The 19,430-nt window shown below is 37.0% G+C and overlaps 1 protein-coding gene across 4 annotated transcripts in view; it reads left to right on the top strand.

Moving 5' to 3' along the window:
• ADAMTS3 (ADAM metallopeptidase with thrombospondin type 1 motif 3) overlaps positions 1-19,430 on the top strand; it is a 261,134-nt gene that overhangs the window by 102,441 nt on the left and 139,263 nt on the right. For all 4 annotated transcript variants that reach the window (XM_025435584.3, XM_049093050.1, XM_025435586.3 and 1 more), the window contains one exon: positions 15,430-15,586. In XM_025435584.3, the coding sequence (XP_025291369.1) occupies positions 15,430-15,586 (157 nt within the window). The remainder of the gene's footprint in view (positions 1-15,429; positions 15,587-19,430) is intronic.

Raw genomic sequence — 19,430 nt, 5'->3', positions numbered from 1 at the left:
ATATGTAAGAAAGAATGACTATAAATACTTTGAAAATCCTTTACACATAAGCATATTACTTAGCAAAGATTGTGACATTGAGAGACATATTTTAATTACAGCACGTAACTTCAATAAATTTTGTTACAGAATGATGCCATATTTGTGTGAGGTCACATTTTTCATATAGCACAGGGGTGCAAAGACAGACTCAGGAGGATTAAATAACATTGTATGAATCACTGGACTCTGTGCCTAACAAATATTAGATCAATAAATGTGGCTATTCAAAACAACAAATGCTTTAGCCTCGTAGTGTGCCAGAGTCAAGCTTAGTTTACGGCAAGGTCTACCTTTATTGAGAGATAAGCCTTCTCCTTTTCTTGAAATGGTACAGAGGGAGAGAGGGAACTAGAAAAAAGTCTTTATCCATAGAGCTTGATAGTGAACATAGGCTGCTACTGAACTAGCTGGAGAGATGCTTTAGCATTTTAATGTGACTTGCAGGCAGGGTGTGGCTTTTGATCAGGAGCTGACATTAATGATCAGGGTCAGTTGTGGTTAAAGCTTGTTTTTTCCATCATCAGAAGATCATCAGGGAAAAAAGTCAGTATATTTCAATACTGTAAAATGTTTTGGGCTGTTTCAGCCCTTTGGCAGCTTCATAAACAGAGTCGGGTTTCATTGAAAGAATGAGAACTGAGAAATATATGTTCTTTTATTCCAGCTGAGGTGGCTGCTGTTCCAAAGGAGAACTAGTTTCCGAGTGTTAATTTTAAGAATTGGATATTGTTATTTTTTTCATGAAAATATTATAAATATCATAAATAACTTTTCTGAAAAGTATGAAAAGTTTGGCATTTATTTTCTTTTGGTGTAAGCTAAATATAATGACTAATTTAGACAATGTAAAAGGGAAATTCCATTATTGGTTGTTGGTCTCATTGGTATGAAATGAAGTGGAAGGACTCCAGGTGATTTCCAAGATCACTCTCAGGTTTAAAGTTCTGTCATTTTTACTAGTTCTCTTTAATACCTAAGTATAATATTCTTTATTTAAGTTTTTAATGTAGTGGAGTAGAGTATCTGTTAGGATCCTGATAGGGAGCAGTGACATTCTGTAAGACTTTCATGAAGGGACTTTCTAAAAAGATGTGGGCATGGATAAGGGAACCGACATGCAATGATGAAGCACCCAGAGCCTATCAAGAGGTGGATGCTGTTATTGTCCCAAGGCCACAAAGGATAAGGTATGGAAATGGTCTTAAAATTGGGACCATGGTAAAGGGTACCTGAGGTGTACCACTGTCAGATCTGTGGTGTGACAGGGAAGGAAAATAGAGACAGATACCTAACGGTTCTCTTCTCCCATCCTTTGACATGGAGGATGCTGAGAGAGGGTATTACAGGCCAGTCTAAGAAGTGGCATATGTCATTTTCACCCACATTGCATTGGCTGGTGTCTGGATGTACCTATTTGCGGAGGAGGCTGGGAAATATAGTTCTCCTGAACACCTAGAAAAATGAGGGAGAATAAAGGGGAAAGGAGAAAAAATGAGTGGGAAATATCAGAAAGGGAGACAGAACATGAGAGACTCCTAACTCTGGGAAACGAACTAGGGGTGGGGGAAGGGGAGGTGGGCGGGGGGTGGGGGCAACTGGGTGACGGGCACTGAGGGGGGCACTTGGCGGGATGAGCACTGGGTGTTATTCTATATGTTGGCAAACTGAACACCAATAAAAAATAAATTTACACACACAAAAAATGAGGGAAACACAGGTACTGGTGAGTACCAGCGGCCTCTGCTACGGAAGGATCAAAGTTGTCTCTAACTTTCTGACCTGAACACCTGGTGGATTGTGGTTGGTTAGGAAGCTGTCTCTAGGGCTTTCTTCTCATCTGTTGATTACTTTATCCATAATAACTCTTGGCTTTTTCTCTCATTACAACTTGCCCTTCAGCGGCTCTTTTTTTTTGGTATATTTAGCATATACACATCTTGTGTTTCTCTCCCCTTGAATATCTCTATTCCTTTATCTTGCTTTATTTTTTTCATAATACTTCTCACTATATGAAAATATATCACTTATTTGTCTATTCTCACTAGTATTTTAAGCTTTATGCGGTGTGACTTTGTCATATTCCTCACTATACCCCCACTTCCTGGAACAATGAATGACCCACAGTAGGGACTCAAAAGTTTTTGTTCAGAGGAAGTATCACAAGATTCTACGAGTCATTGTAGCATCGCATCATAGTTCTCTCTTTGCATTCTTATTTATGCCCACTGGGTGTTCTATTTGCATCACTTCTGTTTCTCTCCTTACAGCTTTCCCTTTGTTTTCTTTAGTTTGATTTATGTTTTGCTTCATTGGTGTTTTAGTTAGTCTGATGAAAGAGTTTTCATTGATATTAGCAGAAACCACCCTACGGTCTTAACAGTCCATGTTCCATTTTTTTTCCATGTTCCATTTTTAAATTCCCTTATATGTTCTTGAGTTTCTAGTTGGTTGCTATTATTTGTTGTTGATGCCTCCCAATTTCCTTTGCTATTGTTCCCACTCAATTTCTGTTATAATCTCTTGCCTCATCTCAGGACCTTTCTGTTCCAGCCAGACTTTTCCCTTGAGTTCTTGTAACAGTTTTGGAAGCTTTGTCTCTATCACTAGACCTTCCCTGTCTTCACTATACAACCTTGTCTAAACACTTAAAAATACTATGTAAGGATCAAGTATTTGCTTTTACTCTCTAGGTGTTCTTTATCTATCTCAACTCGAACTCCATTCTTTCAGTTTTCCATTGTTGTGTACCAAACCACGCAAAATTAGGGTGTCAAATAACAGCTAATTTATTATGTTTATGGATTTTATGTGTCAGGAATCCAGAAGAGGGCAAGAGTGGATGATTTGTCTTTGCTCCAGAATGTCTGGGTCCTCATCTGGGAATGCTCAAAAGACGGGAGTAATTTGAATGGCTGAATGTTGGGACTTGATGGAGCTGGGTTCTTCATTCACATGTGTGATGACTGGGCTGAGTGATTAGAAGGCTTCGACTATTACCAGAGCACCTGCACTTGGCCTCTTCATATGGCTTGGGCTCTCAGTGTGGCAGCTGCTTCTGAGAGGGGACATGTAGAGAGTATTCTTTGGGACTGAGGCAGAAGCTGTAAGGCTTCTCCCTGTCTAGGCTTAGAAATCACCCAGTGGCACCTCTGCTTTATTATTTTGATAAATATAAAAGTGAGTCCTAAAAGCTGGTCTGGATTCGAGGGAGGATGGTTAAATTCTACCTCTTGATAGAAGTGTCAAGGTCATACTGACAAAACCAGTGTGAGACGGAAGATTGTGTTGTAGGCCATCTTTAGTAAATAAAATATGCCACATGGACCTGTATCTAAGTCATAGGATTTCTTCTGTTTAACTCAGTGAAGTTGAAATGTCCTGTGACCTTGTTACTCAAAGTGTCATATAGGGATCATAAGCATGAGTGTCACCTGGGAGTTTATTAGAAATAAAGAACCTGAGAGCGTTGAATCAGACTCTGCATTGATAACATCTCCAGGTGTTTCATTTATACTTTAAAGTTTGAAGAACACTGTTCTAGGAAACATTGACCATGATATGGACTTGCCACTATCCACCCAATGGCAAAAAAAACCCAGCAAGTGCTGAAGGAATAGTTGAACTGATCGGGGTTGAACTCCAATTTACAAGCAGAATTTCTATACTTCAGATGATACCTGTCATTACTAAATTTTAACACTGTTGATATTAATTGTGACCTACATTATCTTTTCAGGATCAGTAAATATATCTTCAGTTTGTGTCCTCAAAATGTAATATGCACAATCCTAGGTTTAGTGATTAATCTCCATGACTCAAGAAGGTTAGGAATGATTATGTATTTTGATATTATTATAATGCTATTTTGAATAATTTCTAAGATAAAAAAGCTAGATTCTTTTGGATTTTACATTCTCCTGGAACTACTTTTTAATTGTTGAATTTAAAAAGCTTTTTCTTTCCTTTGTTAACTGTTATTGGATATTTTCTACTAACTGAAAACATATGATTTTTAGTTTGTTTCTTATAACTTTTTTGTTTCTTATAGCTGTTGATTTAAGACACCCTGACTCATTCTACAAAACTCTTAAAAAGCTTAGAAATGTATACATATTTTATCTTTAGTGGATAGATGACTAATATGTATTTTAATTATACAGAGTTCAATTTATAGATTCCATTTACTCATGTTTCCTTTAAATAACCATCTTCTTAAATTTTATTTTAGAGTAAGGGAACAAATATCCAGAAATTCATTTTGATTGGCACATTATTTGTTAAGCAGGTTTTCTCAAACTGTAATTTCCAGACTACTACTATTTGCAGGATCTGAAACGCTTGTTAAAATTGCAGATTTCTGATCTCCTTCCCAGTCCTTTTGAATCAGATTCTCTGGGTTGGAACATGGAAAGTCTCTGAGGTTGGGACCCAATTTCTTTGGCACACTAAAGTTTGCGACCTACTTTACATTAGTCTTATAATTACATTTTAAGTTATTTATCATGGGAATAAGTGGGCCTGAGGATGTTGGCAGGGAACAGCCTTTCAAATTCCCATCTTTCCTGGGAACTCTAACATTGGAAGATGATTTAATTGGAGATCATTTTAGAGATTATCTAGTAAAACTCTTGTAATTTTTCAGATTATGAAACTGAGCTCCAAAGAGTTTACATGATTTTTTGAAAGTCATACTAGTCAAAGCTATGTCCGGAACCCAAATCTTGTCAGCCAAGCTAGGTTCCTTCTTTATGCTAAGATGAGGTAGGTTCATCTTATCTTTAAGCCTAATAGTTAGGTATGCTAGTAGGTTAATGGTAAGATCATAAAGGAAATCTGGAGCATTTAGTCAGAAAACATCCATTGGTTTTCTGAATTGTCCTTGTTAATAAGATGAATGTTTGTAATCTTTGATTCTTATCAGGGCTTTAGTCAACTAATTTAAGTTTTTTCTTAGCAGTTTTCTTGTATGTCCTTAGAAACCTCATTATGACAAAGGGAAATTACTAGATAAACTGCCTTAATGTGAAAATTCAACATAAGAAAACAAATCAGATACATTAGGGAGTGATGTATTCTCTTTATGAAGAGGAATGAAGCTTTTCTTTTTTCTTTTTTAAAAAATTTTATTTCTTTATGAGAGAGAGAGAGAGAGAGAAAGAGAGGCAGAGACACAGGCAGAGGGAGAAGCAGGCTCCATGCAGGAAGCCTGATGTGGGGCTCGATCCTGAGTCTCCAGAATCAGGCCCTGGGCTGAAGGCAGCGTTAAACCACTGAGCCATATGCTGCCCTGAACTTTTCTTTAAATGAATACTGTATTTTATATGCCATAAAGTCTATAAATGTCAAACACTTATGAAAATCATTTTACTAGAGATTTTTTTTTTAAGATTGATTTATTTATTCATTCAGAGAGAGCAAAGAGAGGCAGAGACACAGGCAGAGGGAGAAGCAGGCTCCATGCAGGGAGCCTGACGTGGGACTGGATCCTGGCTCTCCAGGATCACACCCCCGGCTGCAGGCGGCGCTAAACCGCTGTGGCACCGGGGCTGCCTCATTTTACTAGAGATTTTTAAGATTTTCTGAAAATGAGGATTCAGGGAAACTTCTCCTCCCACCCATCTTGAAATTCAGTCTCCTTCACATCCTTCTCCCTCATCCTTCCCTATTGTAGCCCATCCTTTCTGTAACTGTACAAGCACAGTAGCTATGGGTGAGCACAATATGCCTACTTTCTTTATAGGTTGTTCAATCACTACATTGACTTTAAAATAGCAAAAGATACTTAAGAGTATTGCATAATTTTAGTTTTTCAATTTTCTTTTCCCTTTTAAAAAGATTTTATTTATTTATTCATGAGACACACACAGAGAGAGGCAGAGACATAGGCAGAGGGAGAAGCAGGCTCCCCTTGGGGAATCTGATGCAAGACTTGATCCCAGGATCCTAGGATCACGATCTGAGCCAAAGGCAGATGCTCAACCACTGAGCCACCCAGGTGCCCTATAGTTTTTCAGTTTTCTTCCATTAAGAAAATTCTGTGACTTAACATTGTTGGATATTTTACTCTTATGAATAGTTAGCACTGAACTTATCATAACTGTTGAGACACATCATACCAGCATATTTGTGAAATATTGGATAACACTAGCCATTGTTAATATATTTAATCCTGTAATTTATACATTTCCAGAAAACTATACTATACTTTCTTGTTTCAAATTAAACCATAATGTTGCCTTGGTTTTAGCTTGAAGTATATAAGGCATGTGGTTTCATTTAACAAGTACCTACCTGCTTCATTATGAAAAGATACGTGGCAATTTATATGTATTCACACAATAAGATATTAAAAATAGAATAAGTTAGCAAGAAGGAAAAATAAGAGAAGGGAAACTGATGCCCAAGAGAAAGTCAGTATCCAAAGATTCATGGCACAAGATTGTTTAAAAGTTAGAATACAAATTTGACTTTGAGTTTTCTTACAGATATTACTAGTTACATAATTACAATGCTCATGAAATAGAAATGAACCAGTTTCTCAGCGGAAGCAAAATTGTTCCTATGACTAAAATCTGAGAGATTTTTCTTCCTGGATTCTCAAATAGCAAACAATGTATGATATTGAGAGGAGTCCTCAACAACAAACATACTGTTATTACAGTAGACTTCTCAAGATTTTTTTAGTTACCATCTCCTTCAAAATAGGTCGATGCTTGAACTCTGCGTAGCTGGATGAAAACCGTTTTATTAGGAGCCCAAATAACCGTGGCCTGGCTTAACTGAGGTAGGGGCTGGTAGTAGTGATTAGAGCTAATAAGAGGAATTAAAATGAATGTAGAGAAAGTCCTTTAGTCTTCAGGAAATCTTCCTAGAATTTTATTTCTTGCAACCTAGATTTTGAAAAGAATCAGGCAATAGAGAGTTGGAGGTTATGCTTTCTAATTAAAGAACTGAATTGATTCTGTCAAGTGTTCCATTTGCTGTAGCAGTTAATTGAATCAATATTAATTAATTGAGTCAAGATGGTATGATGTCTCTCTCTCTCTCTCTCTCTCTCTCTCTCTCTTGATTTAGGGCTCTAATCATAATACCTGCCTGACTGGAGAGCCTGTTCAACCCCTTCATAGAGCAGATTGTGCAAATACATATTTAGTGTTATCAGTTTGCTGGGTATTTTGTTAGATGCTGTAGAGATTCAGAAGTCATCCAGGAGGATCATTGTTGAATGAAAGGCCAGCCAAACCCAAATATAAATCTGGAATTTAATGAGATTTATTTTTTCATTCAACTCACACATTACTTGGCATCTCTTAATTTCCAGGCACTTGCACAGTTAACACAAATAATTATAATAAAAGATTGACAGTAATAAGTACCATAGGCATAAAGATAAGATGCTGGAGTCCAAAATAGTAAAAATTACTTCTGGCTTTGGAAGAAGGGAAGACTATGGAAATCAATAACATGGCTTGGGGAATATTGTACCTGCTTCTTAATTTTCAGAAACTCTCCAAATGCATCCCAATAAATAACTTTCTTTAATGTAAAAAGGAAATGCTGCTTTGGTTACTGAATACAGCTTTGAATCAGTTCTACTCACTATGTTCTTGCCTTTCTCAACTATTTTGTCTTCCTCAATGACTCCTCCTAAAAATATTTGGGATATGATTGAAATGCCCTTTGAAATTCAGGAAAAATTAGGAAATCATCTTCATATAAGAACATCTGTCCATTCTGATGATAAAATGGAACCAGGCAATATGTCTATAGGTATATTCATAGAATAAATGTTGGAGGAAGCAGCATAGTGAAGTGACAAATCTCAAAATGTATTTTCAGGGAAACTTAGTGAATAGAGATGGAGCTATTGTATCACTAAGGCATAATGGTAGTCTTTCTTGAATATTGCATTTACACTTATTCTCTCTCACATACACACATAGCATTAATATAAATTTTCTCACTGCCTCTTCTAGATATTTCAAACATAACTGTTTAATTAAACTAGTCTAAAATGTTATAGACATTTAAAAAAACAAAACAAAACAAAACTTAATAGGCATTTGAAATTTATTACTGCTTTTTTATGCTATGACCTAGTATAACATGGTGATCAATTTAGCACAAAATAATGGATATTTTGTTAATTTTAGCTTCAATAATGTGTTATATTATTTGGCATGTATTTCCTAGCATCCCCCCAAATCTACCTGGTTTTACTCTCCTTCCTTAATAGATTCAAAAATCACTGCAGTAAAATGATATTTAGGTGTTACAATAAAAAATGGAATGTTTCGGGCAGCCTGGGTGGTGCAGCGGTTTAGTGCCGCCTTCAGCCCAGGGCCTGATCCTGGAGACCTGAGGTCGAGTCCCACGTCAGGCTCCCTGTGTGGAGCCTGCTTCTCCCTCTGCCTGTGTCTCTGCCTCTCTCTCTTTGTGTCTGTGTCTCTCATGAACAAATAAATAAAATCTTTAAAAAAAATGGAATGTTTCCATAACATAAGTTTTTTAGATTATCTGACAGAGTTGGATATTTTGTTGGAACTCTTTAAAATATCTTTTATACTGATTTTTATCTTAAACCAAGTTAACAGTTTAGTCTTTTCTTAGTCTTTCTTATTATTGACATATAGAGACTTGAATTTTACCTTTTTTTGTAGGGCTTTATAGTTTACAAAGGGCGTTCATAGACATTATCTCATCTGAAACTCCCTGTATCCCCACCCCCTTACTCTTGTTTGCCATTTACACTCTGACAATAATTAGGAAACCTTCTAATCTGGTTTATTAAAATTGGGTGTCAAATATGACCGTGAGGACCCCTCCTAGTGAGTAAGGAGTATGGCCTTTGTGATAGCTGTTTCCATCCTCAGAGGCTATTTGGCTTAATTCTGGATTCTTGGCAGTGCTTGTTGAGTGATGTAGCTGGAAGAGTTGACCAGATGAGAGGGGAATCATGCAGCTGGCTTTTTAGCATAGATCATTGTTTTATAAATATCCCCTCCAAAATGCTGTCAAAGGGCCCGTGTGAAGACTTAATTAAAACAATAAAATGTGTTTAATGTAATGTGCCTAAAGTTATCCGAAACATCATAAATATTTTAAAACTTCATCTGTGTTAAATTTTAGGAAATAATTGGAGAAATACAATAAATATTTCCTGAATTGTTACATGGGATTAGAGAATGGTAAATAAATGTGGAGGGCTTTGTGTCATAAAGGGAGATTTACAAAATATTACCTTGTTATCATACATCACTTAAGTAACACTGAAGATGGGTTAACATGATTGCATCTGTTTCACAGAATCTTCTAGGACCATATGTCTTCTTATGTGTGACATTTCTAAAAACTCCTAAATTATAATCTAGCAGTTGTAAATACCTGGCAGCACAGTACATAATGCCAGTACTTGAAATGCCACAGTCTGAGACTTTTTCATTTTGCATATTGGGTTTTATTCCTCTAAGTCACACTGTGGTATTCTACTGTGAAATAAAACTGGGGATCTGAGAGCAGAAGTGTATTATTCAATATTGGGGTGTAACAGTGCATGGTCTTTGAGCTTCCAGCAACATTCACTGAATGCAGGACTCCCTAAATGAATATCTCAGTGGATAAAAGATTTGACTTAGTACTGAAGATTTGATGCTTCGGGGGTCTTGTCTAAAAACATGAGTACTTTCTGAATAGTCACCTTTTATTTGGTAGCTACCAAGTGAGAAAAATTGATACAGTGTGGTAGGAAGAGCAGCAGAAAAATCTACCCATAATGACTGACTAGGATCTCAAATATATGTGTTTTGACCATTTCCTCTTCCATAACTCTCTGTAATATTTCTTCAGCCCCTGCTATTCTAATTAGATACTTTTGTTTGTCTGATTTACTTCCCATAGTCCTTTTTTGTGTCTTCTTTACTCTAGTTACTTTTATTTTGATTAAATTCTCTCCTGCCGAGATGCACGACACTAACATTTTCCTCCCATCTCTTCTTGCCATTCCTTTTCAATATCCTTTTAAGATGTTTTATTTTCACTTGCTCATTTCTTACGTTAATTTCTTCTCCCACGTTCCCTCAAATATTAAACACCTACTTTGGCCCAGGCACTGTTCTGGGCCCAGGGATGCAGCAGTGAATGGGACAAAGCCCGTGCTCTTGAAGCTTATGTTCTGAAAAGGGTGACAGTCATCAGGCTAGGCCTTGTTAAAAAAGCAAAAACCAAAGGAGTCAGTAAGGAGCCCATTGCGGCTGGAATGGAGCCAGCAACAGTGAGTAAGGAAACAGGCCTAAGAAATGGTGATGCCAAGAGCAGGGGAAACCCAATGCACCTCAGTAGAATTTCGATTATTCATCTGAGTGAGAAGAGGAATCTGTAAAAGCAGAGGAACTTAGGTTTTTAAAAAGCACCAAGTATTTGTTTTGTCCTGTAGTTACTCTTAGTTTCTTTTTCTTCCTTTCTCCTTTTCTCCTCCCATTGCCTCTTCTACCACCTGGACTTTTACTTAGCCTCGTGTTGCTTGCTTTCTAGTCTTTCTTCCTTCTGGGAGGTAATCAAATCAGTCTTCCCAGACCACTTTGTTCTCATCCACTGATGCACTGTTGTGGTCGTGGTTCTCCATTCTATATGTTAAAGCTCACACTTGAGGGACACAAGTCCTCTGTTGCTTCCTTTCCCAGAATTGCCCCACATAGACTCTGCTCTGAATGGGTGGGTTTCTCACTGTCCTCAAGCATGTGTTGGGCTTTTGCCTTTTAGAACCTTGCTCACGCCTCAATCGTCTCACTTCTAGTGCCTTCTCTCACACCACCTTGTGAAGACCCTGGTGAGGACCACTACCAGTCTGAAAAGCTGTTATCCCTTCACTTATCCCATTCATTCCTGTAGGTTTTCACTAAAAAAAAAAATGTGTTAAAGACATATTTTGTGTTCATAGTGGTGCTGGTACCTAAGGAAGCAAAGATAAACAAAGTGAGTCTACCTTGAGCTGACAGTGCTCTTGAGGAGATGGAGGATTATAAATGTAACATATAGGTGAAATGACCTGGAGTTTGTGTTAAGAGTCATAAGAGAAAAGAGCACACTGCCCTGAGTCAGAATGATGGGCTAAGATGGATCCAATTTTAGACAGGGGCACCCAATGTAGGTAGAGGTAAGGAAGTCAGAAAATCATTTTTAAGGAATGAACATTTTAGCTGAGACTCAGAGGATGAAAGATAGGCAATGAAGGAAAGTGTGGTATGTTGGAAGAAGAGCCTTCTACGTAGAACCAACAGCATTTCAAAGGTCTGCGGCAATAAAGAGCTTGGAAATATCAAAGGAAAACTGAAAAGGAACAAAAGCCCTTAAAGGCCAGAACATAGTAAGCCAGGGGAGAGTGGCACTGCCTGAGGGGCATGGGTGGGGCCAGAGGATGCTGGCCTTGAAGCCCATAGTAAGGAGTGTGGTTTGAAATGCAATGGGAAGCAATTTAAGTGTTTTAAGCAAAGACGTGAGGTGATCTTATTTGAAGTTGAGACTGCCATCTGTTCATTAAAATCCGATTGTCTTTTCTCCCTGAGCACTTGGCCGGATTCCATTTCCTGGTTCTCTTTGCAGTGGGCTTTGAGCCATGGGACTGTATCTTATGCATAGAAGTAAGTGGTAGTCGGAAGTACATGGTACTTCCATGACTAGGACTGACTCATAAAAACCTCCCGTGTGGGCTTCCTCATGCTATTTGCCTTCTCACGGGGCAAACTTGGGAGCCCCTGTTGCAATGGTAGAACCCCTGGCAGCCTGGATACCTGCATGGCTGTGTGGAATGGAACTGCCTCCCAGCTGACCTAGAACTGTCCTGAGCTTTTATGGGAGCCAGAATGAAGCACCGGATGTGTCAAGCCTTTACACATTCTGCCCATTTGTTACTACATTCTAGTGTGTCTGAAATAATATGATAGTTTGAAAGAGCAATTTGGCAGCTGTGCTGTATGAGAATGTGAGACAGTGTGAACAATAGCAATGGCCAAAGTTCTCATGCGGACTAGAGAGATTTCAGTTGAAATATTAGGTCATTCCAAATATAGAATCAACAGCTCCTACTGACAATTGCTGTGTGTGTGTGTAGTAAGTTGTGGGGGAAAAAATCTCACTTGATTTGACTCTCAAGGGAGATATCACTTAACTTTTTGGGCTTTGCATAACATACATACTTCACTGAATACCTGCAGACATATATTTTGTTTATTTGACTAAATTGTCTTAAATTAGAGGGCAAACAGACCAGAAGCTTTTATTTACTGTGGTGTCTAATATAGTGCTTTTTTTTTTTTTAAGATTTTATTTATTTATTCATGAGAGATGCAGAGAGAGAGAGAGAGAGAGAGAGGCAGAGACATAGGCAGAGGGAGCCACAGGCTTCACACAGGGAGCCCCATGTGGGACTCCAGGGTCACGCCCTGAGCTGAAGGCAAAGGCCCAATCGCTGAGCCACCCAGGCATCCCTAATATAGTGCTTTATATGAGGTACTTTTTTCACTAACCTTTGCTTAAATTAACGAATAAAAAGGGTAGGCTCTCAGATTTTTTGGCCATGGAGTTATTGGAGGTCATGTGACCCAGCATTGCCTTGCCATTGATACCACCTCAACTTGGTGTAAATTTTCATTGCCTTCTAAGGGAGAGGGTTAGCTGTGTTAAATTTTTGTATTACCTGTGTTTGCCCAATCATAAGGGAGACAGCATAAGGAAGCCCCCATGGGAGGTTTTTATGAGCTATCCCTATTCTTGGTATTCACCACTACCACTTCCCTGGGTAGGATACAGTAACATGGTTCACAGCCAACTGCAAAAAGAGAGCCAGGAAATGGAATCTGGCTTAGTGGGGAAAGTAGTATCATGGGGCTTGGGATTTGAATGTTTGCAATAGGAGATATGTAGAAATGTTTTTTAATGGCATGTGAGCTAATCCTCACTGCCTTCCCATCACTTTCAAATGTCCCCACTAGCCATTGCCCAGTTCTCAGAGTTGCTTCATTGACCACTATTTCCATCCACAGTTAGGCACTCATCTGGGAGAATCATAATTTATGGAAAGTCTCAAGATAGGCGGTTTCTGTAATCCAGATGAGCAATGGTGAGGTCTGTAACTAAAGTGGTGGTGGAAAGAGAAGGATGGGATAAGAAAGTAAGAAACCTTATAGAACATGGTGACTGGATGGATTTGGGGCAAAGGAAAGATGAGAATAAAGATGAATACCGAAGTCCCATGCTGATAAACCTCAATTTATAAACTTCAGTGTATATCAACAGACCAGTGTTATCAAGAGAAAGCCAGTTAATGCTGCCTACCACCAATGGGTGGCATTAATGATGAGCCAGGACATTTAAGGCTTGGATGTGGTTCTGTGTTTGTCCTTAGTTTGAATATGTTTTATGAACATTATTAAACCATACATGCCTGAGAAGGGTAAAAATAGTGATGTTGAAATTACTGATATAAAGAGACATAAGGATAGGGCACCGATGCTAAAGAGATTAAAATGACAATTGGTAAGCATGAGAAGAATGTTGAAAATTATATTTGTAGAGGAGATCCATTGACAGTAGGAATAATTCCAAAGGGGAAAGATGAATCAGGCCCCTTGTGAAAAACACTGCATTTCACAGTACAGGAGGAGGGGAAGAGGGATTAACCAGAGGAGAAAACAACTCCAAATAGGGGAGTTAGGTCTTGAAGGTCAGCATTGATATCGAATGCCCATTAGCTCAGTGTTCTTTTTAGTGAAGGCTGGAAGTTTGTTCAACAGGGTGAGGATTAAGCATGGTGAAGGACTTATGGTGATATTTTCTTGTGAGACATGGTCACATAAATTCAAAGGCTTTTTTTGCACAGCGTTGGGGTGAGTGTAGAAATGCATATGGGGACACCCTAGCGCCTAAGACCTCCCTGTGTGTGAGGCTGACACAGTGGAAGGAGAGGATAGAGCATACCAAGTGGAAGAAATCAGAATGGAAACCAGGGAACAGAGTTGAATGCAATACAAAAACTATAGTCAGAGGCTTATTTGCTGCAAACAAATGCCATTTGGTAAGGTGTAGCCTACCCTTTCCTTTCTGTGTTCCTCAACGGAGAGTGGTGGAACCATTAGATCAACAGCTAGAAGGGATGAGAATTCCCAAGGCCCAGCCTATGTTTCATAAGAGCAAGTGATCTCATAATTTGAAAATATAGAAGAGGTCAAGGGCTTCAGAAGAAAAATAAGACTGACTTCTAGATCCGATGTATATCTCCAAAATAATTACGATTCCCACACTAACACATTATTTCTTGAACTTTATTTTCAAATAAATGTACTGAAATTTAAATTAATATTACATATTAATGTATGATCTTTATAGTAGAAATATGAGCTGTAATTACTTGACTATAATGTAGACGTGGTATCTAATGAGGAGACAATTTCAGACAAAACCATAATTTCTATTCATCTATAGTACTGAATATAGTCCTGGAATTTTCTAAATAGAAGATGAAACAGAAAGAAAAAGAGTATAAATATTAGAGAGGTAGAAGGCAATGAACACAAGCATAACTGTTTTAGTATGGAAGGATGAGGCTTGAGGAGGGAAAAATATGTATAAAATCATCAAGTTAGATTAAGATAGGACAAACAGGAGTTAGTTCTTCAAATTAATAAATATTAGAAATGCAGGGTTTCTACTGAAGCTTAAAGAGGCTATTTAAAGGAAATCATTCGGGATCCCTGGGTGGCGCAGCGGTTTGGCGCCTGCCTTTGGCCCAGGGCGCGATCCTGGAGACCTGGGATCGAATCCCACGTCGGGCTCCCGGTGCATGGAGCCTGCTTCTCCCTCTGCCTGTGTCTCTGCCTCTCTCTCTTTCTCTCTCTGTGACTATCATAAATTAAAAAAAAAAAAAAAAAAGAAATCATTCTTCTCATATCATAGTGGTATGGAAAGAAAATGTGAATGATTTAATACTAACTATGCATGGATAGCTCCACAGTGGATGTTTATGGGATATTAGAGATGTTTCTTGAGTTTCTTTCCCCTGCAAGATTTCATTTAGAGATATAATACCAAGTAGAATATATAAATGTGCTTCTTTTGCAGTCTGATGAAATGTATACATTTTGTGATTTTCTTATTCTTATCCTTTATAAAGTTCTTATTATACCTTGAATGAATTATTTTATTCCTCCTACCGTTTATGAATTTCTATCTTATATGAATTACTTACCCATTTTAGATTTATAGCCAAAAGTAGAAAGAAAAAGCATTAGTTTTCACAAATTATAATCTTGCCATTTAAAAAGGTACTTGTGAGCTAAAGATGACAGATACTTCTTTTTTTTTAAAAAAAAAAAACACATTTTATGCTTTCTCTAGGCTGGAATGATAAAAAGTGATAATGATGAGTATTTCATTGAACCTTTGGAAAGAGGTAAGCAGATGGAGGAAAAAAATGGAAGGATTCATGTTGTCTACAAGAGATCAGCCGTAGAACGGGCTCCCATAAACATGTCCCACGACTGCCAATACAGAGGTAGGCATCTTTTACAAGGCTTGATAATTAACCTTAATTTTAAGATATGATGAAAACAACTCTCCCAATCAATTAAGAGAGTGTGATAGTCCTGTGCTCTTGCATAATGTGGAGGTAGCAAAAGAAGTTTATAATTCATGAAATATGGCCCACCTTTTTTTTTTAACCACATAGTAGAATATATGTTATTGGTATTATTTTATTCCAGTGCATTACTGTGTTCCCAATATGTTTGTTATTTACGATTTCTTTTCAAGTTTCACATTGAAATTTTCCTTTCTCTAGCTTCTGTTAAAGGTTGAAAATATTTTTGCCTTTGAGAAGTATCTAAATTATGAATTATTAGTATTATTTTCAAACCTTTAAAATGAGATATATTGACATGGCAGAGAGATAAATATGTGATAGACACATTTGAAAATAAAAATGCTATTTGACTTTAAGCTATTTGTCTATTTTGCAAACCTTTTTGACAATATGGGAGAGAGAATGAGTTGAATGATTCTGCCAAATTTTATTTCAAAACAGGCTGGACCACTAAAGTCAATTAATATGGCATGTGAAGCTTTTCTAGTTTTGTATGTTTCAATGAAATCTGAGAATAATTTGTTATTAAAGAGATGTTTTTATAAGTTGGATATAGAAGTTCCCTTTTGGAAAAGAAAGGAAATTTGCGAATCTATGTTATTTTAATCAAATTTCAAGAAGTCTGTATTTACTTTTGTCAGTCCAACTATCTGAATTAGAGATAATAGAAATTTCCCCCAGAGAAATGTCAGGAATATAAATAATCTTTTTTTTTTAATATTTTATTTATTTATTCATAAGAGACACACTCAGAGAGAGAGAGAGAGAGACAGAGACAGAGAGAGGCAGAGACACAGGCTCCATGCAGGGAGCCCAACATGGGACTCGATCCTGGGTCTCCAGGATCACGCCCTGGGTTGAAGACGGCGCTAAACCACTGAGCCACCTGGGCTGCCCTAAATAATCTGTTTAATTTAACAATCTAGATTCTAGATTAATGATATCTTGCCTCTTGAGAGTTGTTATCTAGTTAGGTTGATTTTCAGATACCACATTTCCCTTAATATGCCATACTAATGGACTAGTACAGTTTGTTTGTTTGTTTGTTTGTTTGTTTATTGGAATAGTACAGTTTAAAATAAATTTAAAATTGATGTGGTCTGCAGAGTTTTTGAGAAATCTCTGATTTCCAGCAACAACACTGAGTTAATAGATGCAATACTGTAATATATGTCCCTATCCTAGGAGAGAACTGTGGTGTAATTGGAAGAGAGTACACTGTTCATTTAGACAGATGTGAGTAATAGCCATAAAACATCAAGTTGTTCTGTTGCCTTAGATTAGTAATTAACCTTTCTGAGCCTCAAACCTGAGGCTGTGAATAAAGAATTAAAATACATTGCACAATTATAATAATAAAAATTAGAAGTAATATATGCAGATTGTTGAATTTAGCCCTCAACAATAATAGATGGCTAGTCGACGTTAGCTTTTGTTATTGCTATTAGTTATTAACATCATTCATTTTGTACAAAGATTTACATGTTATGAGTTTTAATTAAAGTCGAACAGTTAGGAATTGCTTGCCTTTGTATTGCAGACATGTTCCTCTTAGTTCTCATTCATATTTTCACTTTTTAAAAATGTCATTCTAAATCAGAGAACTAGTTGTGTCAAAGGATAGATAGTAGGATACAGTACTTTTTCTATAGTTTAGTTTTTAATAATATCTAATATCTTTTGTGAGGCAGTGGTTAAATATCTTTTAGACAAGCATAGCCCACATGTTATAGAATTGTATTAGAGGACTGGAAAGTCTTAACACATAAGTCATTATGACTTTTCTCCCACTTGCTCCTTCTATCATGCCTATAGTCTCAAAAAGCTGTACTCTGTTGCTCCATTTCAGTCCCTGAGGGTATCCATTTCTATAAATATCAGTCCTGGTACTTTTTTAGTAGTCTGATATTTACAGAGAAGGAGAAAAGATTTTTTTTTTCAATTGAAATAAGAAAATTGTGAGAAATACCTTTAATACCTATTGTATCTTTCTTTTTTAATTTAAATATTTTATCTAAATTCAGTTTGCCAATGTGTAATACATCATTAGTTTCAGATGAAGTTTTCAATAATTCATTAGTTGCGTATAACACCCAGTGCTCATCACATCCTATGCCCTCTTTAATGCCTGTCACCCAGTTATCCCCATCCTCCTACCCCCCTAGACCCCCTACTCTCCTTGTTGCGCCTCCTCTCCAGCGACCCTCAGTGTTTCCCAGAGTTAAAGAGTCTCTCATGGTTTGTCTTCCTCTTTGATTTCAGTTTCTCCTTTCCTTATGGTCCCTTGCACTATTTCTTATATTCTGCATCTGAGTGAAACTATATAATTGTCTTCCTTTGATTGACTTATTTCACTTAGCAGAGTACCCTCCATTTCCATCCATGTTGATACCTGTTGTATTTTTAGATGCTAGATAAGGGAAAATAATTTAGTAGTGAGGGCTTATAAACTTATAAGAATGAGATGAGTTTAAGGCAATTTTGGATATTACTTTAGAAAATTATTTAAAATATCAAGTAACATCAGCTTCATCTTACTGTGATTTGATAATAAATTGTTTTTAAGAATGTAGACCTTGGGATCCCTGGGTGGCTCAGAGGTTTAGCGCCTGCCTTTGGCCCAGGGTGTGATCCTGGAGTCCGGGGATCAAGTCCCACAACAAGCTCCCTGCATGGAGCCTGCTTCTCCCTCTGCCTTTGTCTGCCTCTCTCTCTCTGTCACTCATGAATAAATAAATAAAATATTTTTTAAAAAAGAATGCAGACCTGAAGACTTTATTTTTAATTTTTCAATTGTGAATAGAAGATTGCTTTATAGTTGAAGAAGGCCATAAAATACATTTTGGAAAGGTGTTCAGAAATCATGGGTCAAAGGAGGAGGAGTTCCTTTTCTAATTCTTAATTACTTTAAAATTTGACCCAATATATAACATAGAATGTTCCACGATAAACCTTAGTATGAGCTTAATGAATTTTATTTTCTTATTTATGAAGTTCTGATTGAATTGAGTTGCTAGTGGTTATCAATTTACTTCCTTCTGAGAATCCCAAATTATAACTATATATTTCAGAAGTGTAAATGTCTTCCTAGGGCAAAAAGACATTTAGATTCAGAACTTTAAATACTATACTTAACTTTAACATTCTTCTTTTAACTTCTTGGTCTCAAGACTGAGAACCAAGCTTTTTCATGGATTATATACTTTCCAAGTGAAATTAAGAATATATTTTTATGCCTTATTCCATCAATCTAAAATGTAAAGCTGAACATATTCTAGGTTTAGGAAAGTATATTGATTTCTAAATGAAAGCTCTAGTAACATATAAAATAGTGCTTTGTTTGGATCAATTCAGGATGTTATTTTAGGAGACACATGAGGTCTTTCTTCAGTAAGTTATAAGAAGAGGATTAAAATACATAAAATGTAGTTAAAAATGCATTTGAGGGCCATGGTCTTCATAAATTTCTCTGACAGCAAGTCATCAGGAGTTTTTATCATAAATAAGGCACCATTGACCCAACAGAGTTTCGGCATCAAGGCCCCTATAAATAAACCTTCTGCTCTATTTTGCTAGTTGTCTCCAGAATTGCCTGACCACATGTGTTGTTTTGTCAGTTTATAACTGACATTCATTTAATTTCCATAGTTTGGAGTAAGTGTTCTAAATTAAAACCAATTATCTCCCGAACTAAACGATAAAAGTGAGATGGAGAGAAGGAGCCAAATTGGATTAAGACTGAAATAGAACTGATGGG

The sequence above is a fragment of the Canis lupus genome, chromosome 13 (assembly GCF_003254725.2).
Source record: "Canis lupus dingo isolate Sandy chromosome 13, ASM325472v2, whole genome shotgun sequence".
NCBI lineage: Eukaryota > Metazoa > Chordata > Mammalia > Carnivora > Canidae > Canis > Canis lupus.
This window is presented reverse-complemented; position numbering and strand designations above follow the sequence as displayed.